Source organism: Alexandromys fortis, unplaced genomic scaffold (assembly GCF_014885135.2).
Source record: "Alexandromys fortis isolate MF-2015 unplaced genomic scaffold, M_Fortis_MF-2015_v1.1 scaffold_1, whole genome shotgun sequence".
In the NCBI taxonomy this organism is placed as follows: domain Eukaryota; kingdom Metazoa; phylum Chordata; class Mammalia; order Rodentia; family Cricetidae; genus Alexandromys; species Alexandromys fortis.
Window position 1 is genome coordinate 14,575,074 of NW_026067927.1, and position 22,210 is coordinate 14,597,283.

A 22,210-nucleotide genomic window follows, 5' to 3' on the forward strand; every position below is an offset into this window, starting at 1 on the left:
TTGCTTGAAATCACTCAACTATATAATTCAGCATCTATCTCCTAAGAAGGACATTCTCCTATGAGCTTCAATACTATTAAATGGCTATTAAATGGGCGGTTTCCAAAAGGGGCTCCTGGAGCTCTCAGAAGGCCTTCTGGGCTCCTGGCGCAAAGGGGAAGAACCCATCTTTTGGCTCTTCCATATTTTCCTCCCTCTCAGAAAGGCAGAGCAGGAGCAACAGAGGGTTCTAGAGAGTGGTCTGGATGGCAGGTGACAAATACAAGTGCCACCTGGGAAGCCCAGACAAGCCTATTCCACCCTCACACCAGGCACAGGCAATCTGGGTCCAAATCCAGAGGATGTGACAGCCAACAGAGGGCTTTGGTGTGCCGGGTGGGGGCGGAAGTCACTGGGGATGAGATGAGCACCGCCTAGAGAGCCTAGAATAGCACCCGGAGTGGGGCCCAGCGCTGCCCCAACCAACTCAACCACCGGACTCAGCCACAGCTCCGCCAAAGCAGCTGGGCTCACATAGCCAAGGTGGGCACATGAAGCCTGTCTCCAGGCCCAGGGGTCAGGCAAGGAGATTGCTTTCAGGGCTGGGCCCTGCCCTGCCAGTTCTGCTGGTAGGATTATATATAGAACAGGGAGACGCAGTTGCCAGGCAGAAGCTGGAGGTGCTGGGGATAGAACAGTGCCCTTTGCAGTGACAAAGCTACAAGGAAGCCTGCTGTGTATGTGCCAGGCCTCTGGGGCAGATCCCTGACCCTCACTCCGAGCTGCATCACCGTGTCCCCACTTCACATGCAAGGATCAAGTTCAGATGAAGTTACTGCCTCACCGTTCTGACAGGAAGTAAAATGCCCCAGCATAGACAATGCAGTTTCTAGTATTAACAGTGCTCACAGCTCAGGTCCCGAGGTCTCAACACTCAGACTCTAAAGCATTCAGTTCTCTGAGCCTGCTTGCCTGCCTGCCTGCCTGGGCTCGCACATGCCCACTGGCCGACAAATGTCTGCACAGAGTAGGTACTTCAGGAGGCATCTGAGGCAAGGTGACCTCAGAGCAAGAATGGTAGCATAGTCCAAACTTGAGGGCCTGTTGGGACTGGGCCCTGAAGCAGCAGTACAAGGAGCAGGTCTGGAAATGGCCATGGCACAGATATGTAGCAGCCATCTCCCTCCAGAGCTTTTCTTAGCTGGCTCTGCAGGAGGCCCTGAAATGCAACTCCTGGAACCTGGCTAGGAGACAGGGCAGGTTTGCACTGCCGCCCCTGCCCTGAGTTTCCTGCCTAGCCTGCAATTTGCCAACGTTTATGAGCTGAGTGGCTGGTTCTGGTTCAGACACTGTGAGCTGGCACAGCTCCAAACCAAGGCCTCTTTCTGGGCCTCAGCGAAGCATGCCCATGAGTCAGCACTGAGCTGTGGATGGAGCATCGGGCAAGCTGAATACAAGACGGGGAGCAGAGGCTGTGAAGGGTGGGCAGGGCTGGCACCTGGAGGTGCCCACATCCTTGCAGCACCTGATGACTGCAAGATCTTTGCCCCTGACTATCTTCCCAGAAACATTCCCTCACAATCAGCAATGACAGTAGACTGACAGTTACTTAAGAATTCATAAACTTGAAAGCCATACCTGAGCCTCCATCGCCCAGCCTCGGCCCAGGTGTGGCTAAGAGCCACTCCAGGTGCTAAGGGAGTGCTGGGCTGGGGAGGTGGACAGAGGGAACTGGTCTCTGCCCTCTACTCCTTGACTGTGTACAACACTTCATTAAAATAAGATCACACAGTGTATCTTTTATAGATATTATTTTAATACCATATCAAAACACCTTGACTGATGAAAAGCTTTTCTCCCGAGCTTTGAACATTTTTAAAATATTTTATAACTTTTTTTTGTATTTTAATATATAAATACAGAAACCTATCCTGCATGGGCTGATGCCACGTGTGAATATCAATGGCTAAAATGTTCTCAGTGTGCCTGAAAACAGGGAGCAGTACATGTTCCTTTAAATAAGTCTTATGTTTTCTCAAGGGAAAACAAAACAAAACCACAAGGGCCTAAGAAAAATGTCCAGGCTTTTTTTCAGTGTATTTGTGATTGTTAAATCCTCTGATTGGACCAGATCCAGGAGGAAAGGCAGGAAAGACTGGGAATGGAAGGGGAAGCGTCCTTGATGGGCTCTTCTTCATCTTCCTTTTCTTTTTTCGGCAAGGAAATCAAGGTACCAGGGTACTAAGGGGAGAAAAGTGCAAAACGAAGCCAGAAAGATGGGATAGAAAAACAAGAAAACAAAAAAAATCCCCCAAAGTAGAAAGGTTAGTGACAGAGAGTCAAGGGGGGTGATGGGCGAAGGAAGTGACCGAGTGCCCGCCCGCTCTCAGAGTGCTAGCAGTGAAGACATGGCTATGCTTGGTTCTGCACTGAGTGGGTTTTAGCTGGGCAGCAAACAGCAATCTGTAAACATCACGAGGGAAAACACCAGTCGACACTAGACTTTTTTTTTTATATAATTTTTTGTTGTTGTAAACACTTTAAAGACAGACCCACAACGCCTTTCAAAGGTGAAAAAGAAAACGCCCTTTCCCTCCTGGGTTGATGGTGAGGGGAAGGATAGAGGTCAATTCATTCTTCTCTCAGACTCGCTCTCATCCAGTTGGTGTCCTCGGGGAGGAGGGAGGACCATTTTCTGGAAGTCAGTGCAGAAGGGGTGCCCTGTTCCCTCTGGTGTCCCAAGCTCAGCTCTGTGTAGTGTCCGAGGAGCCTCCTCCCAGGAACAGGGCTGTCTGTCCCTGTGTGGGTCGGAAGAAGTCAGTCGTGCTCCATCTGGCCGAGAGCTGCTGCTCCATCTCACGGTGGCAGCAGCGTGTCCCTCTGAGGGCAGGCTGGTCAGCCGGGGCGTCTGGTTCAGTCCAAGAAGGCCCCGGAAGCCAAACATCATGCGGGCCATTTGGACCTGCATTCTGAAGCCAGGGTCCAGTCCCCTGCCTCACTCTCACCCTTGCTTTGTCTTCTCCCCTTGTCATCAGATTTTGAGGTGAAGGTAAAAAGAGCAAATGTCCCTGATTTGCCTGACACCGTCAGCTGGTCTGGGCATTTACTTGGAATAAATAAAATAAACCTAACAAAAGAAAACAGAACAAGGAGAGAAAGAGAAGAAAGGCAATCCCCCCAAATCTTTGGATGTGAGATGAAGTAGAAATGGGCTATTGGTTTTTCTGGGACTGATGTTCTGATTGCCAAGGGTGGGGGGAGAAAGAGAAAGAGACAATCTGCCAGCATAGACCTCGGAAAGCACAGGTGGGGGACTGGAGAGGGGTCAGCAGGTGAACAGGTGCCCTGGAGACACATGCGCATGTGTGGGAGGAGCTGTTGTGCTGGCTGCTGCTACTGTGACACTGTGCAGTGGACGGGAGGGCTGAGTGTGGCCAGAGCCCTCAGGTGGAAGAACAGCAGTGAAAAGATCTCAGACAAGCACTGGGCAGTGGACAGTGGACGTTCCACAGCCTCTGTTTAGGGATTCTCCCATTTCTAAAGAAACAGAGCCTCGGGAGCTTCCGAGAGGTGAGCAAGGAGGAGGCAGATGCAGAGCCCAACTGGGCTCCCTTGCTTCAGCCCATGCGCTCTGCAGGGGATCCTCTGCCTTTCCTCAGGGAAAGGAGTGGAGTCTACCTTTGCACTGAGTTCTTCATGAGCGGGCTACGGTCCCTTTCTTGTGTTTCCCCAGGAAAATCAATCCCTCCACATCCTGGGAACTGCTCACTGCGTTCTTCTTGGAGGGGTGTGTATCAGGCAGCCTGGCCCCTCTCCCCAGCGCCCAGAAACTTGACTCTGTAAGCCCAGAGCCCCCACCAAGTATGGGCTCACCTTTGAGAGGAGTCAGCAAGCCAGCCCAGCAGGGTCAGTCAGCAGGGTGCTCTGGACAAGATCTGTTGACTTCAAACCAGGAGTCTATGCAGCTGGAACGGGTAAAGGGGAGACACATCAGCTGCTGACAACATTGCTCCTGCAAAGGGGCTATCAAGGGGCTGGACTCTCAGGAAGGGCTTTAGAATCTTTCCAGAAGGGACCCCAGGGAGAAATGATTATGCCCCCCCCCCCCGCCACCTCCCGGAAGCAGGGAAGGGAAGACTATCAGGAATGGTCTGAGGACGCAGGGGCAGAGGGGAGCTTGAGAGATGGGCCAGTAGCTGAGAGTGCATGCTGCTCTGCTAGACAACCCAAGTTCAGACCACAGCATCCATGTCTTCTGGTTCACACTCGCCCCATAAATGCAGCCCCAGTGGATCTGATCCCTCTGGCCTTGGTAGGCCCCTGCACTCAGATGCACATACACATAGATGCACAGACAAATGCACAATTTAAAGCTAACACACACACACACACACACACACACGATCCTGGAGGTTGAGGAAATGGCTCAGTGGGTAAGAGACCTTGTTGCTCTTTCAAAAGAGCCAGGTTTGGTTCCTAACATTCACATAGCGGCTCACAAACATCTTTAACTCCAGCTAATAGGGATTCAATATTCTCTTCTGGTTTCAGTGGGCACCAGGCACATACATCATATAAATACATGCAAGCAAAATATCCATGTATATCAAATAATAAAATAATCTGGGGGTGGTGGTGGTGCACAATTTTAATCCTAGCATCTGGGAGGCAAAAGCAGGCGATCTCTGTTAGTTCAAGGACAGTCTATTGTACATAGTAAGCTCCAGGATAGCTGAAACTACACAGTGAGACCCTGTCTCGATAAATCAAATAAATCTTTGGGGAAAAAAAGAATGCTCCTGGCTCAGCAGAATAGGTACAGGCTCTGGTCCATCTCGTTTTGCAGAAAGGGCAAGAGTGGCCTTCTGAGGCCCAAAGTAAAAGTACAAGAAGCCCAGGATAGCAACAGTTAACACTAAGAAGGTGAACGCAGGTGGACTACATAGAGCAGCAGGTTAACTGGCTCAAAGGTGGGGCAGAAAGTGGGACCAAATGAGAGGCTGGCCAGTGATAAGTGAGGGCACCTCTCTCAGGAGCTTGGCTACAACAGCAGGAAGGGAAGCTAGACCCTTGGGCTCTCTGACATCGCTAAGTGAGCCTGGGAAGGGGTGTAAGTAAGGCCTCAGTTCCCAGTGTTTATAGAGGGCTGTCTGCATCAAAGAAGAAACAAGTGCTCCAAGACACTGTCCTGTTTTGCAAACCCACATTTCAGCATTTTCAAAGAGAGTAACCAAACAGGTAATTTGCTTAGGGTCAAGGGTTTTCTTTCCTGGCTCTGGTTAGTGCCTCTCTGGATGCTGCAGGGTCTGTGGTGGAAACCGCATCAAGAACCACAGTTCTCTCACAGGCCAATCACACACCAGGCACAGCTGTGAAACTGAAGACCAGTAGTCCTGAGCTGGGCTGAGAAAAGCCCCAGTGCCAGTGTGGGCTGGAGGAGCAGAGAGCAGGTGGTGGCCACAGGAACACAGGGTGTGCTCCTGTCCTGGGCAAGGAGGGGTCTCTTTTCCAGTTAGGGAAAAACTAGCAACTAAGGCAGCTGCTGAAGGCAGAGGACAAACTCTGGCCTGGCTAACTACAGCAGAGCTCAGGACTTACAGGTAGTGCCTTTTCCTGCCTCTTGGCCCTTGCAGGAGGAGGGTGCCGCACAGGCCAGCAAGGACAGCTGCTCTACCCTTGCTACCTCTCTCTACAGGGAGGGTTCAGAGGGAAGGGAGCCAAGCTCCAGGTGGGATCCTGTATACCTCCAAGCCAGGTCTGCCCACAGCTCCTACCATCTGAACTGCTGAAGCAGAGCTGAGCCCTGAGCAATTCATCTCTGCCCTGCCTTTGCAATTACTGAGCCCTCCCTCACTACAGCAGATGCCTGACCCCTTTCAGAGAGCAAAGATCATCCCATAACCAGAGAGGACTGGATGGCTGGTGAAGGCCATCTACTCCTTGGATGTGGGATTTGTCAGAGTTGTTCTCGCCAGGCCCTTGTACCTTTTGTGATAGATGCACAGGCAAGGCAGCCTGGCTATCGTGTCTCCCTGAAGCAGCTCCTCCAGGCAGATCACACACTCACCCGCATCTTTAGTCAGCACGTCATCTGCAAGACAGACAGACAGGGAGACCAACAGGGTTAGTCACCAGCAGGTGGGTGGCACAGATCAAACACAGGTCCAGGAACTACTTGCATGAATTAAACCACTAAGCTTCCTGTGCAGGGGACACAGCAATAGGAGAAATTTGTAGTAACTGTAAGAGCCTTCTGACCAGAAATCCAGGCAGTAGGAGTAGGGAGGAAAAGCGCTTACTCAGATGTTCAAGGACAGCTTTGGAGAAGTCATGGTGGTGTGAGCCAAAGGCATGGTCTGGGGTAGGAGGGATTAGATTTCAGGCAAAGGAAACAGTGTCAGACACCTGGGAACTTCAGGGAAGTCTGCTAAGACAGGTTACAAAGAGATTCAGGGAGTCACAGGCAGGGGTGAAACCAAGTCCCAAAGGCAGATTCGTGCTGTGCTGTGGAACCTCAGTCTCCTTTGCTTAGCCAAGAGGCAGCAGAGGTGGAGACGGGGATCGCATTCTGGAGCCAACTCTGAGCACACAGCAACAGCACGTGTTAATAAGGGTAGGGCAATAGCATGCATGTGTCTGTAAGAGACGCCACAGGAAAGGCAAGGTTAGAGAGACAAATCAAGGTGTTTACTGAATATCTCCACAGGGACATACCAATGGAGACTCTTACAAGTTCACTTTAGTCTAGATATGGAGTTCAGAATAGATGTGGGGCAAAATGTATACACAGAGAAGAGACTAAAGAGACTGTCCAAGGAGAAAGTTTAATAAACCCATAGTTAGATCTGGTAATGAAGAAGTGACGTGGAATCACCTGGAAATCCCCCAAACCACAACAGGCTATGGCTGTTAAGGAAGACGAGCTGAGATCACTTCCCACGACACAGGCCACCAGTCCCAAACTGAAGTCATGATACATAATGAGATTCTGTGTCTATGTTTTCCTTTGAGTTGCAGGATCTTACAAGCTAAACAAGGCACAGTGTTATCCTTATCTTGTGAAGGAGGAAGCCCAGAGAAGTCACATGTCTTGATATTGTCCAGGAACTCAAGAATGGTGCAGGATTGGGGTCCTTTGTTCTGGTGACCTCTCTTTCCACTGCTGTTTGTATCTTGATTATTTTGGTGGAAAAAAAAAACTATTAAGGACCATAAAATATTAATTATTTGGCTGGGCAGTGGTGGTGCACGCCTCTTAATCCCAGCATTTGGGAAGCAGAGACAGGTAGATCTCTTGTGTTGGTGGCCAGTCTGGTCTACAGAGTGAATTTGAGGACAGCCAGGGCTACACAGAGAAACCTTATTTCAAGGGGGAGGGGGAACCATTATTCATAGGTTCAAAGTCCCCTACTTAGAATCCCGGGGAAAAGAAATAAATAGTTAAAATTTGATATTGACATTCCTATCCATAGGAGTTGTGAGAGAAGTCACTTGGTTTCCTGGCCACTTATGGTCATAACTTTCTCTTTTAACATTTAGCTAAGCCAGGTACAACAGGAAGAGCAATATAAACTTAGAAAGGAGATGGACAATGGTCTGTCACTACACTGTCACCTCATACTTCAAACTTGGGAAGTAAAAGAAAACCCTAAAGTGGCTAATCCCATCCACTCAAAGCACTAGGTACCATATGTAACTTAGTGCAGATAAAGAAAAATCTGGAAAAATAAGTGACAGCAAAGTAGGATTCCAAGTACATTAATATTCTTTTATATTGCTTTGAATGCTTGAACACATATTACTTTTATACTTAAAATCCTCAACAAAGAAGTACACTGAAGCTGGGTGTGGTGATGGAGACTTTACTCTTAGCAGTTGGGAGTTGGAGGCAGGTGGATCTCTGAGTTCAAGGTCAGCCTAGTCTAAGGAGTGAGTTCCAGGACAGCTAGGGCTACACAGTGAAACCCTGTCTCAAACAACAAACAAGAAAGAAAGAAAGAAAGAAAGAAAGAAAGAAAGAGAGAGAGAGAGAGAGAGAGAGAGAGAGAGAGAGAGAGAGNAAAGAAAGAAAGAAAGAAAGAAAGAGAGAGAGAGAGAGAGAGAGAGAGAGAGAGAGAGAGAGAGAGAGAGAAAGAAAGAAAGAAAGAAAGAAAGAAAGAAAGAAAGAAAGAAAAGGAGGACAGGCGGATAGAAAGAAGGGCGCTGTTGTGGTAGTTTGAATAGGAATGGCCCTCACGGGTGCATATATTTGAATATTTGGTCATTAGGGAGTGGTGTACCCTGACAGAGATTAGGAGTTATGGCCTTGTTGAAGGAAATGTGCCATTAGGGGTAGGCTTTGGGGTTTCAAACGCTGGTCAGGCCCACTGTCTCTTGCTCCTGCTGACCCAGATGTAGAACTCTCAGCTACCTCTCCAGCACCATGTCCGCCTGTGTGCTGCCATGCTTCCTGCCATGATGATGATGGGCTAACTCCTCAACTGTCAGACAGTCCCAATTAAATGTTTTACTTTTTAAGAGTTGTTGTGGTCACGGTGTCGCTTCACAGCAATGGAACACTGACAGAAGACAACTGAATTCACATTTTATTGAGAAAGTATTCAAAGGGTAAGACGCACTGTGAGTAGACAAAGAAGATATAATAAAATGCAGGGCCCAGGCAACACGTGTGTACTGCAAAGCCTTTCAACTTTGATATGCCTGATGCTTTCATGGTAACATACTGGAGAACAAAATCCTCAACAGAGATGGGAGGAAAACTCGCTAGTCTAGAGACAGTGGAGTCATCCTTTCTTCCCCATTCTCTGGCACATCTCACCCCTGACGTGAGCTTTCAGGCTATAGACCTTCATACTTTTCTTCCCAGTTTTCCTTCGGAATCCCTTACCAATGGGTAACTCAGCAATGAACCCAAGAAGCAAGTTAGACTCCTATGTCCAATATTTGCTCACTGTTCCATCTGCACCAGCTCTGAGGGTCCGTGTGGCCCCCAGGGTGCTAGTCTGGGGTTGGGAGCAGATATGGAGATCTGGCTCAGAGGCTTTCCTCCTCAACAGGACCGATCTGATTTTTCTTTGTTCAAAATGTACATCAAGCTAGAGCAGGGAGAGCAAGGGTGATTCATTGAGTATCCACATGTAGGACCTTGAGCACGGTCAGTAAAGGACTGGCAGGCTCAGACTTGAACACCTGTCGATTAATGCAGACTTTTCACGGCCTCTTCACAAAGCAATTCTATGTGCACCTTGCCAGCCAGCCTGAGTGTCTCAGCACGGTATGAAGAAAGAACCCTGTGGCTACCCTGTCAAGCTGACACACAGCAGAGAGCAGGAAACTGAGATTGAGGCTGTGAAAGGCCACTTGGAGGCTCTAGGGCAGCCCGAAGAAATAGAGCTGGAGGGATGGCTCAGAGGTTAAGAGCACTGACTGCTCTTCCAGAGGTCCTGAGTTCAATTCCCAGCAACCACATAGTGGCTCACAACCATCTGTAATGAGATCTGGTGCCTGTTTCTAGCATGCGGGCATACACGGAGGCAGAATGTTGTATACGTAATAAATAAATAAATCTTTAAAAAAAAAAAAGACTTGAGTTTGCTCTCCAGACCCAGATGGTGAAAAAAGAGAACCAACTGCTATCAAGCTCTTCTTTGACCTACACACACACACACACACACACACACACACACACAAATAAAAAAGAGGCTTAGGATCTGATAGGGTGGGGGATCCAGCAGGTGTGGGCCAGCCCAGAACCCAGGAAGCAGAGAACAGGAAGAGCACACATCCTCAAGAGGTTTCTTTAAAAACTTCCTGTTTCAATTATTGGGGTTCTGAGAATAAGCACTTGCAGATGTGTCGGGTTGGAAAGGGCATTAGAAATAGGTGAAGCAGAGGCTTGGCTATCAAGCATTTCTGTGAGACTGCCATACTCATCTGACAGGGACTCTGGGGTACAAAGCCAAGGACCCTGGACCTGGTACACATGGTGATAACAGTGCAGATGGATTCAAGTGCTCCTAGACACGCCCTGGAGGAGGGAGCTCAGCAAAAGCTGGGCGATGAAAAGACAGGAACAAAGAGAAGCTTTACCTTTGGGTTCTGTTCTTTTCTTGGTGCCTCTGGAGCTGCTCCCAACTGTCTTGATGCCATGAGCAAAGTCAACCAATGTCACTGCCCAAGGGGGAAGTGGCTTGCCTGGGGTAGTACCAGACAGACAGTACTGGTGCCAGGGCCTCCGACCACACAAGGGAACCAACTTAGAACAGCCAAACAGGAGATGTAAAGCCTATGATGGGTAGAGATGGATGAAACGGCACCCCTCTGCTCTCTAAGATCAGGTACGGCACCCTAGACACCTGTCATCTGTCAAAGAAAAGCCAAGGAGGAAGAGGAGGAGGAAAAGGGCTCTTGTTTTGATCCAGGCAGAGGAACATCTACATAGCTAGCTGCTAGGTGGCCATGACTCTCAAGCCCGAGTTCTTGCTACCCTACCTGTCTCCTTTAAAGGTCCAGGCCACAGCCCAGGCAGTGGTGGTGCACACCTTTAATCCCAGCACTGGGAGGCAGAGACAGGTGGATGTCTGAGAGCTCGAGGCCAGCCTGGTCTACAAGAGCTAGTTCCAGGACAGGCTCCAAAGCTACAGAGAAACCCTGTCTCAAAAAAACCAAATAAAAAAATAAAATAAAATAAAGGTCCAGGCCACACAAGCAACTTCCCTTGTGGCTTAAAAAACACTACCCATCTCACAGGGAGCTAAAGTTTTCCATTTCTGTGAGGTGTATGGGGGTCCCCAGGTGTTCACAATGGATAGGGCAGGACTTAGCTGACCCATGGAGTATTCTGGCAAGACACTAACCAAGGGGCCCCAGAACTCTTGGTGGCATGGGGCTTGGGACAGAAGGCTGAGGTGCAGCTCAGAGGTGGCTAAGAGCAAGGGCGTGCATCTATAGCTCCCTCTGTGGCATGCCAGTCAGGAGGAGGGAAGCCAAAGGGAAAACTCCTAGTAGAAGGTGTAGCTTAGGCACAGATGAGTGTCTGGTCTTACAGCAACTCTGGCAAGTACAGAGCTGCCGCTGGCCCAGTGTGTTGGCAGACAGGACACGGTATCTCAGACTCCTTTCCTAGTAATGCTGGAGTGTCCTACTCTCCAGACAGAGATCTTAAGCAGAGTGTCTCCTAACAGCAGAAGTGCCCTGTCCCAATGCCCTTGGATTTTATGAGGTGCAATCTAATGTTTTGACAAATTTGGCTGCAATGAGCATACCCAGAGGGATAAAGCCAACTAAATAAAGGCCTGAGATGTTTCATAGTCACAAAGCAGTTTCCAGCTTCTCCATGCAGTGTCCCCTCCTCTAGCCTCTTAGAGCTTCTGTGGGCTAGGGAGATGACTTGGTTGGTAAAGTACCCGCTACTCAGGCACAATATATGTTCATTTCCCCAGCACCTATCTAAAAACCCAGTAAGCTGACATGTGTCTCTAATTTTAGCATCAAAAAGGCAGAGACAGGAGGATCCCTAGAGTTCACTAGCTGGTCAGCCTAGCCAAATCTGTGAGCTCCAGGTTCAGTGAGAGACCCCATCTCAAAGAATAGGAAGAGAGGACCGGAGAGAGGGCTCAGCAGTTAAATGCACTTGCTGCTCTTGCAGAAGACCTGGGTTCAGTTCCCAGCACCCACCTAGAGGTTCACAACACCTGTAACTTGAGTTCCAGGGAATATGATACCTTATTCTGACCTCTAAAGGCACCTAGGCATGTATGGTGTACATACACTCATGCAGGTAAAACATTCATACACATAAAATTAAAAAAGTAAATCTAAAAGAAATTAAAAGTGAGGAAGCCATCTGATGTTAACCTCTGGCCTTTACATGCACCCACATGCCCCGCTTCCTCTAAGAAAGTATGCTGGGTGGGCAAGACGGCATGGTGGGTAACTTGTTGCAGAGCCTGACAACATGAATCCAAGCCCTGGAATCCAGAGTCCCCGCTATGTTGTCTTCTGGCCTCCACTTGAATGTAACAGTATAATCCCACATGTGGGTGTGGACACACGGGACACAGAATAAATAGAATGGAAAGGAGGAAGGCTGAAAGGAAGTGAGCTCACACAAAAGCATTTTCAGAGCTCTGAAGATAGGGTAATACCTCTTGGCAAGAAGCCAGGCATAACAGAAATCTTTAATAAAAAAAAAAAAAAAGAAGCCAGGCATGGGCCTGCACTACGGGAGTCTACTGAAGCAGCATACTGGTCGCCATGACCTTGACACTGTAGCAAAACACCTGCCTCACCAGAATATCCCTTCTTCTGTCTTCCTTTGTTCTTCCTTCCTTTCCTTTTCCTCCTTCTTTCATTTTCTTTCTAATCCATGTTTGTATGGTTTGTCAAGACAGTTTCTCTGTGAAGCCCTGGTTGTTCTGGAACTCAACTCTATAGATCAGGCTGACTTCAAACTTAAGGATCTGCCTGCCTCTGCCTCCTGAGTGCTGGGATTAAAGGTGTGCGCCTCCACCACAATGCTCTTCTGCTAAGGAAAAGTCATACCTCCAACTCAGAAGCTTCTGTATTGCTATCTGGGCAGTATGACGGCCAGAGAGTTTAGGAAAGGAAAGATCTAGCTATTGAAGGCAATCACGTTTACCTAGAGGCTCCTCATTGCCTTCCTCTCTTCTCTGTAACTCCCTCAGTTTCTAGCAGTCCTAAATTCCAGGGCTGCCACAGGAAGGCCCTGAAGTAAGAACACTAATGGCTGCTTGCTCGCAGTCCTAAATTCCAGGGCTGCCACAGGAAGGCCCTGAAGTAAGAATACTAATGGCTGCTTGCTTGCGGTTTGGCTCCCTTGTTCCCCCAGCAGGGACTCCCTGGCTGAGTCCTTGCCCTAGCAGCACTAGGTGCCAGTTTTCTTTTTCTCTGAGCACTGGTTGGACCAGTAAAACTGGTCTTGCTTTCCCTAAATTTGAAAAAAATAATCTGGCAGGCAACTACTGGAGGCCTTCCAACCCTCCACTTGGGCCAAACCTCATAATAAGAAAAATACTACTTTCTATCTGCTTCATTTAAGAGGCTCTACTTTTTTTTTTTTTTTGGTGGTTAACTAAATTTCATCTTCCATAACTACCATAAATTTTATAGAAATTTCCTCAATTGTGCCTGCAGCAGTGGAAGGTGTGAATGAATGTGTACGCATTTTTGGTCTTCAGGGCAGTGACCAGGAGGCTCTAGGGCTTGCTTTCCAGTTCACGGCACTTACTCTCCCGTCTCCCGGCTCTCATTCTCCTACACAGAGCCTCACACACCACAGGCATGCACTCTACCCCTGAGCTGCATTCCCAGCCCTCTAGTTACTTACATTTTTTAAAAAAAGATTTATTTTATTATTTTGTGTGTTTTATGAGCATGTATGTCTATGTACCACATGTGTGCCTGGGGTCCAAGGAGGTAGTGAACCTCCATGTGAGTGCTGAGAAGCAAGCCCGGTCCTTTGCCAACAACAAGTACTCTTAACCACTAACCAGGCTCTGCAGACAAGAAAACAGAACTTCACCACCACCCAAGAAAGCTTCACATCGCCCCTTTCCAGAGAGAGCATGAGCTCATGGCTTACAGCCACAGATTCCCTCCTTACTTTCTCTTTTAGAACTTGTATCCTAAAGATTTATTCAAGTGTATAGGTGTTTTACCTGTATGTACGTCTATGTACAGACCACAGGTGTTCCTGGTGCTTGTGGGAATGAGAAGCAATTAGAACCTCTGGAGCTGGAGTTACAGATGTCTATGACCTGGCACATGAGTCCTGGGAACTGAAGTCAGGTCCCCAGGAAAAGCAGCCAAGCTCCTAACTAAGGAGCTAAGCCATCTTTTTGGACTCACTTTTTTTTTTTTTTTTTTTGTTAAAGTAGATAAGTAGATTGGGGTGATGAGAAACTAGGTAGAATATGTTACCAGTAAAATCAAAGTAAGCCCAGAGTTCTTGCCTTCGAAGCTTTGGCCTAAGGACCCAAGAGTTCATGTTTTGTCTGAATTCAAAACATTTACTAGGGGTTGCAGTCATACACAAACCCAGGTAGCAAACACTGCCCCCCAAGCGCCCGACTGTTTCTCTGTGCATCCTTGACTGTCCTGGAACCCAGAGATCCACCTGCATCTGCCTCCAGAGTGCTGGGATTAAAGGCGAGAGGCACCACACCCAGCCCCAAACACTGTTCTCTTACATGAACAAAATGAAGACTGAGGGCTGGAGAGATGGCTCAGAGGTTAAGAGTACTGGCTGCTCTTCTAAAGGTCCTGAGTTCAACTCCCAGCAACCACATGGTGGCTCACAACCATCCAAGATGAGATCTAATGCCCTCTTCCAGCCTGCAGGCATATATAACACTGTATACATAATAAATAAATATTTTTAAAAAATGAAGACTGAAATGAACAAAAATGAAGACTGAACATGACATGCTCACGCTGCCACAGCCTCCTTTCTCCATCCGTCCTGTGCACAGGATAAACTACTCACAGGGCTGGAGTGTCTGGCCTCCCTATCTCTGGCAGGAAAAGACTGGCTCTTAAAGACAACCCTGAACCGCCTGTATCTCACAGACAGGGGAGGAGGCTTCTAATGTAAAGGATAAAGGAAAACCAAGGATCAGAGGGAGAACCACAGTGGCGCTGTCTCAGATGGCCAGTCTTCCGTTCCTCTAAGGCAATGGTTTTCAACACATGGGCCCAAAGACCCTTTCACATAGCAGAAATCTTACATATCAGACATTTACATTATGATTCTTAACAGTATCAAAATTACAGTTATAAGGTAGAAACGAAAATAATTTAACTGTGTGGGGGTGGTCACCACAACACGAGAAATGATATTAAAACAATGGCAACACAAGGAAGGTTGAGAACCACTGCTCTAAGGGGCTTCCCCGGTTGCTGGTGAGGACAGACCAGTCACTAAGTGATGGATGGTACAGGAAGACCTGGGTACTCTGGGAAATAAGCTGGAGATCACATAAGCATGTGAGGTGACTTTGTTTTAAGTAATCCTGACGGCACTTTGTCTGCCACAGACTTTATTACAAAGTTCTCCTCAATGACTCTAAAAGCCAAGTTCCCTCAGGCCAACACCCCTGTGAAGATTCTTTGTCTTATGACAGCAAAGGCAGTGTCTACAGAGAGCTCTCATTTTTTTGTCACAGGACAAAATAGTCTTCATAAGGTCTCAACACATGTAGGACAGAGTGAACACAGTACTTGAGGCTATGACTGCAGCACGCTATGAGATGCGGGGAAAAGCCCTCTCCCTCCATGGTCCCAGGCGAAGATGGGTAACGGGACAAAGCTGAGCATGAGCAGGGGAAGGCTAAAGAAACAGAACAGGAACAGGGCTGTCACAGAGAAAAGGAAAGGCTGTCTGGGAAGAAAGACAGGGCCACAGCCTGCCTTGGAGCTGACCTTCAGGAATGTCCAGGTCTTCAGGCTGCATGTACCAAGACATACAACGTGCCATTCTTTGGCCAGCAAGTTCTTTTTTTTTTTTTTTGGTTTTTCGAGACAGGGTTTCTCTGTGGTTTTGGAGCCTTGTCCTGGAACTAGCTCTTGTAGATCAGGCTGGTCTCGAACTCACAGAGATCCGCCTGCCTCTCCGTCAAGTGCTGGGATTAAAGGCGTGCGCTACCACTGCCCAGCTGGCCAGCAAGTTCTTATAAGAACAAAATCTTGTTGGAAAATCTAAAATTGACAAACTATAATGGGGTGTGTGTGTGATAAAATAGAACCCGGGGCCTTGTGCATGCCTGGAACCATTCTACCACTGAGCTATAGCTCTAGTCCTTGAGATTTTTGAGGAGAAACACAATCCTCAAAAAATGCTGAGAGCATTCTATAGTGGTATATTATTTGTGTTTTAATAAATAGAGCTTACTTGAAGATCAGAGTGTAAGGCAGCCACACTAGCCTGGCAGTGGTGGTGCACGCCTTTAATCCCAGCACTAGAGAAGAATATGAAATGGGAGGAACCAGCTCTTACACTCAGTCTCATTCTGAAGATTCACAGAGGCAGGGTTGCCCATTTTTCAGTGTGAGGTAGAGGTAAGAGCCAGTGGCTGGCCGCTCTGCTTTTCTGTTCTTTAGCTTGAACCCCAATATCTGTCTCTGAGTTTTTATTATTCATGCTACATCTGCCTTCTCACCACTACATCCCTGAGGGACCTGGCTTCCTGGGCCACTCCTCAGCACCCCAACTTACAACCAAGGCTCCTGAAACAGCAGGTTCCCCACTACCACACAGATATCCGGGCTGAAAGAAAACTATAGAGTCCCCTCACCTGGAGGCTATGCCCCCTACTATTCAACTTATCTTGACATCAGGAAGCAGACTAGACAGACAACCCTTACCATTGTAGGAGAGGCGGGGCTTGCTCAGACACATTATAAAGTGCATTTCCATCTCATCAGAAGCCACAGACTTGGAGCAAATGGGGCACTTGAAACCTGAAAGAGAGGAAACCAGCATGAAATATTTCTCCAAATCCAGATATCCATAGTCCGTATGGACATGATCAACCACAGCAACTATGTGGGGTCAGTGCTCTGGACAGAGCCAAAACCAATTTTTCCTTCACTAATTCCTAAGATTTTTTCCCCTTGTTAAAATTTTACTGATATTTATTGAACTCTACATTTTTCTCTGCTCCCTCCCTGCATCTCCCCTTTCCCCATTCAAGCCTCCCCCAAGGTTCCCAAGATTTACTCAGGAGATCTTGTCTTTTCCTACTTTCTACTTCCCACATAGATTAGATCTATGTGAGTCTCTCTTAGTGTCTTCATTGTTGTCTAAGTTCTCTGGGATTGTGGTTTGTAGGCTGGCTTTCTTTGCTTTATGTTTAAAAACCACACTAGCCTGGCAGTGGTGGCACACACCTTTAATCCCAGCAGCCACACTAGATAGCCACAGAAACTGGGCAGTGGTGGTGCACACCTTTAATTAGGAAGGTTGTTTCCTAATTTTCTGAGAAATCACCACACTGACATCCAAAGGGGCTGTACCAGCTTGCATTCCCACCAGCAATGCAGAAGTGTTCCCTTTTCCCCACAACCTCCCCAGCATAAGTTGTCATCAGTGTTTTTGATCTTGGCCATTCTTTCAGGTGTAAGATGGAATCTCAGAGTTGTTTTGGGTTGCATTTCTCTGATGACTAAGGGTGTTGAACATTTCCTTAAGTGTCTTTCAGCCATTTTAGATTCCTCTGTTCAGAGTTCTCTGTTTAGGTCTGTACTCCATTTTTTTTTATTGAATTATGTGATCTTTTGGTGTCCAATTTCTTGAGTTCTTTGTATATTTTGGAGATCAGCCCTCTGTCTGATGTGGGGTTAATGATGATCTTTTCCCATTCTGTAGGTTGTTGTTTTGTCTTGTTGACTGTGTCCTTTGCTTTACAGAAGCTTTTCAGTTTCAGGAAGTCTCATTTATTAATTGTTTCTCTCAGTGTCTGTGCTGCTGGGGTTCTATTTAGGAAGTGGTTCCCTGTGCCAATGTGTTCAAGTGTACTTCTCACTTTCTCTTATATAAGGTTTAGTGTGGCTGGCTTTATGCTGAGAGGTCTTTGATCCATTTGGACTTGAGTTTTGTACATGGTGATAGATATGGGTCTATTTTCATTCTTCTACATATTGATATCCAGTTATGTCAGCACCACTTGTTAAATATGCTTTTTTTTTGCATTTGATATTTTTTGCTTCTTTATCAAAGATCAGGTACTTGAAGATGTGTGGATTGATATCTGGGTCTTCTACTCGGTTCCATTGGTCCTCCTGTCTGTTCTTATGCCAATACTAAGCTATTTTCAGTACTGTAGCTCTGTAGTAGAGTTTGAAGTCAGGGACTGTGATGCTCTCCAGACGTTCTTTTATTGTACAGGTTTGTTTTGGCTATCCTGGGTTTTTTGCTTTTCCATATGAATTTGAGTACCGTTCTTTCGAGGTCTTTGAAGAATTTTGCTAGGATTTTGATGGGCATTGTGTTCAATCTGTAGTCCCTGAGATTTTTTCCTTTCCCCGTAGCCTTCAACTTTCACTAGGGTTCTTTTTCTACCACACAGCATTTAGCAGAGCTTCCTGACTTGAGTTTGATATTCTTTTAGACTCTTTCCAATGAGGCCTAGCAGACAAGGTCAGGGAAGCAGCCAGCGAACGCAGCTGAATAATCCTTAAATAAGAGAGCTTCTCAGCCTGCCATTGTCACTGCTGTCGCCGTAATTCATTCCTCCGGTCACCTGCCCTTGGGGAGCACCTTCACCCCTCACTAAAGAGTCCTTGGCCTCCCTTGAAACGAAGGCAGCTATGTCCTTTACCAATATGTGAGCAGGTGGGGGAAGAAGGGTGCAGCTCTTCAACATGGTCCTAAACACTACTAAATAAAGCAGCTGCTCTCAATGCAGATGAACACAGGGCACTATAATCTGCTATTTTATTCCTAGGCAATCTGGACTGTTATACACCAAAGGGTTTCCTCAACACTCTAAAAGTACTGGTAAATTCTGGCTGAGAATCTTCTCAGTGGGCTGGAGGGATGGCCCATCCGTTAAAAGCTAGGTTCACAACCAAAAATATAAGAGAATCTTCTGAGATAAACGACAATTAAGCAAAGCTAACTCCCCCTCCCACATCCACAGTTTATTCTCCGCCCCCAGCATGTTAATGCACTGATGAATATGCCCAGTAGTAAGACAGATGAACTGTTATTATATCAGTATTTTCTATTTTATATTATTGAACAATTTCGAAGAGATTAATTCTTTGAATGCAAATTCTACCACAGAACCACCAACTTTGAATAGTTATTGATTTGTCTGCATCCATTTGTATATATCACAAATACCATAGGCTATCAAAGCTTCTTTCTTTGGTAACAATGACTATGTTTTTATGGGTCCCCCTCGCCCCCAGCCAGGGTTTCTCTGTGTACCTCTGTAGACCAGGCTGGCCTTGAACTCACAAAGATCCACCTACCTCTCTGTCCCCAGTGCTGGGATTAAAGGCGTGTCCTACCCCTGCCCAGCTGTAACAATGACTCTTACCGGGCCTGAACGTGCCAACACAACATAATACATCTAATTACTGTTGCAGATCTCACTCTTCCATTAGTTTTCAGTTAGAATTACCATGGTTTGATGTTGATAAAGACCATCTACAATATTTACTTTTGAAATTTTGTATGCGTTTTGCTTGTATATATGTATGCCTGGTCCACAGGGGTCAGAAGAGGGCATCTGATTCCCTGGAACTGAAGTTACAGATGGTTGTGAGCTACCATATGGGTTCTGGGAACCAAACCTGGTCTTCTGCAAGAGCAGCCAGTGCTATTAAACCACTAAGCCTACTCCCAATACCTTGCCTTTTTTTGAGACAGGGCCTCACTGTAGTCCCAGCTCATGTGGAACTTGCTATGTAGACCGGGCTGGCCTTGAACTCACAGATCTGCCTGCCTCTGTCTCCCCGGAAACATTATTAAAGAAACAGCTAAAAGGCCAAGCATTTAAACACGCAGCCGTGAATCCCCAGCGTCCCTCACATGATGCCTTGCTAATCTGTATGGAAAGCTGTGACTCGGGTGAAGCGGCACGGAAACAGGAAACAAGTCATACAGGTTCTTACTTGAAATCTTCAAATACTTTCCTCAGTGATAATGCAAAAAGCCAGGTAGTGGTGGTGCACATACCTTTAATCCCAGCACTGAGGAGACAGAGGTAGGTGGATCTCTTTGAATAAAGAAATCAGCCTGGTCTACAGAGCAAGTTCCAGGACTAGAGAGAAACTCTGTCTCTATCCCCCTTCCCCGAAAAAGAAAAAAAAAAAAGAAAAGCCATGTGCCATCACAGGCAGTAGTGACAATGCTACAGGACTAAACAGGAGACGAGGCATTCAGCTAACTACAGCCGATGTGGAGTCCATGGCATAGGCCCTCTTCCCTAAAAATTCTCAGCATCTAAACACCTCACCTGAGGTCTTAGAAACAGTACAATATCTGCCCTCTGCACAGTTACAAGTCCATAAGTAACAAAACCCAGAAGATCATTAGAAGCTTGAGATAGGAGTGTGCTATACCTAGTTTTTCTAACAGAAGTAGGCTGCTTTTGTTGTTTTTTCGAGACAGGGTTTCTCTGTGTAACAGTCCTGGCTGCCTTGGAATTCGCTGTGTAGACCAGGCTGGCCTTCCAAGTGCTGGGATTACACATGTGCCACCACGCCCGGCATCAGGCTGCTTGTTTTTTAAACCGGATTAGAAACGTGCAGATCCAGTGTCATACGCAATGGAGAGATGGGAATAAACCTGAGTCTCAGAATAAAGACACTCATTGCCAGCCTAAACTCTTGTGTGTTTACAAAAGGTTTTCTGATGCTTCCAACTCAAAAGAGCAAGGTTTCTTAAGAATTCCAATGGCCCAGAGAATACTTGTTTGCTGCACTCCCTGCTACCACTGTGTGCAGGCTGAGGGATGGGGCTGTAGTGGCACGGAAGGAGGAGCTCCAGAGCAGCCTCCCAACTGCAGCCTGAGCACGGACACAGACTATGCAAGGATCTGTTACTAGACAAAGTTTGCACTTTCCATGCCGTATTCCCCCAGCATTTCTGAGAAGAATCAGGTGATGCCTGAAACAGCATCACAACAGTCCTGTATCTGAGTGAAGGAGAAGGGGTGAAGTTATCACTGAGATATTGGCAAGCAGGACACTCAGCAACAGACGAAAGGCTGAGACTCTTGGGTTTAGAGCAATCTCTTCATTATACTGAAGAGGGAACAGGCCCCAGAAAGGCCTTGGAGCAAGCACTGTGAGCTCACAGTAGAGCTGAGATTACACTGGGTCTTCTTAGGTCTCAGTCCAAAGTTCTTTCCATCAGGGAAGAAAACTGGCCTTTTTCTCCCTGGGATTTTGAGAAAGAGGTGAGGTGGGAACCATTACCTCTGGTAAATGAAGAGTAGTGTGGTAGGGAGAATCGCGTCTTAACTAAAGTAGAGTCCGTGCCTCTCAGTGTTTTTGTTTTATTTTACAAGTTCCATGAAGTAATTAGGGACAATTTTTGTGCAAGCAGAGAATGACAAGATGACAAGGGTTTTCTAGACTCATGACCTTGGCAAGTAATATATCCCTCACTGGCCCCCAGTTTTATTAGTGGGAAAAAAATGGAGGAATTCATCTCATGTTTGCAAAGACTGAACGAGATAACATCATCATCAGGCCTAGAGCAATAAATGATGAGGAAAGAAGAGAGGGCTAGTTAGACCAAGACTAAGTAGATGCACTCAGAGACAAGAAGGGCACAGCTGCACAGATTCTGCTGGGTCCCACCACTGGAACTTTCCATCCTTCCAAAGTGGGAACAAGTCTCCCCATGCAATATAATAGGTAAATGGTATTCTGCCCTTACTGAGTCATTGCTAAGGACGGCCACTGTGCTTTACACAGCTTCTTATTTATCATACAGTGTAAGTACTACCAGCAGGCAGGTACTATATTAACTCTATTTCATAGGAACACAGGGAAGTTCAAAGGCTCAAGTAACTTGTTCAACATTAACAGAGCCAGAAAGGGAGAGCTGACAGCCACAAGTCTGGCCACAAGTCAGCACCCTGCTGTACCAAACGGTTTAGCAGTGAACCCAACATAGACATAGGTTTTCAAATCACTTCCAAGTTTTCTGCAATGCCCCCCAGCCATGTTTCTAGATAATCCCTAAACATGTATAATAATTTTTCTAGGAATTCTGTCAATGTAGAAGGTGAGCATCCCAGAATCCAGCACTCTACTTGGCACAAAGCCTGCAGCACCAGCTGTAAAGCACTGAGTTTGCATATTACCTTTCCAATGAAAATAAAGGGCAAAAGGAAGGGGGGAGAAGAAAATGGGGAGCTGAGGGGGAAAAGCCAATGTCCCCACCTTCTTTCCTGAAAGGTCATCCGATGATCAAGACGGATTCTACCACTTTACTGCCCCAATCTTTTCTTGTATCTGTCCACTCCTGGTTCAGCATCAACACCCTATGGAATGACAAATACTGATATTTATGAACTATCTGAAGGGTGGAATTTCTTGAAAATCTTTTTCCCGTTTTGGAAGAAGTCCACACTGAATGAAAGTCAGCCTGGCAAACCAAGATAAACCAAAAGTCTGCAGAGGTGACTAAGCCACATCACTGTCTCAGAACCACTCAGAGGTCTCAGCAGTGCGTCAGAGTGGCTAAAAG

The 22,210-nt window shown here is 47.0% G+C and overlaps 1 protein-coding gene across 4 annotated transcripts in view; it reads right to left on the minus strand.

Annotated features, from left to right (window-relative positions):
- Nucleotides 1–91: 91 nt before the first annotated feature.
- Znrf1 (zinc and ring finger 1) overlaps nucleotides 92–22,210 on the minus strand; it is a 92,235-nt gene continuing 70,116 nt past the window's right edge. Inside the window, exons 2-5 of one of the 4 annotated variants that reach the window (XM_050143546.1) lie at nucleotides 16,363–16,458; nucleotides 5,965–6,070; nucleotides 3,853–3,944; nucleotides 92–2,220 (exon numbers count right to left, since the gene is read on the minus strand). In XM_050143546.1, coding sequence (XP_049999503.1) covers nucleotides 3,887–3,944; nucleotides 5,965–6,070; nucleotides 16,363–16,458 — 260 coding nt within the window. In that variant the 3' untranslated portion in view covers nucleotides 92–2,220; nucleotides 3,853–3,886. Of the gene's footprint in view, nucleotides 2,221–2,477; nucleotides 3,945–5,964; nucleotides 6,071–16,362; nucleotides 16,459–22,210 lie in introns of those variants that run through there. The other 3 variants (XM_050143544.1, XM_050143545.1, XM_050143543.1) reach the window with 3 other exon arrangements.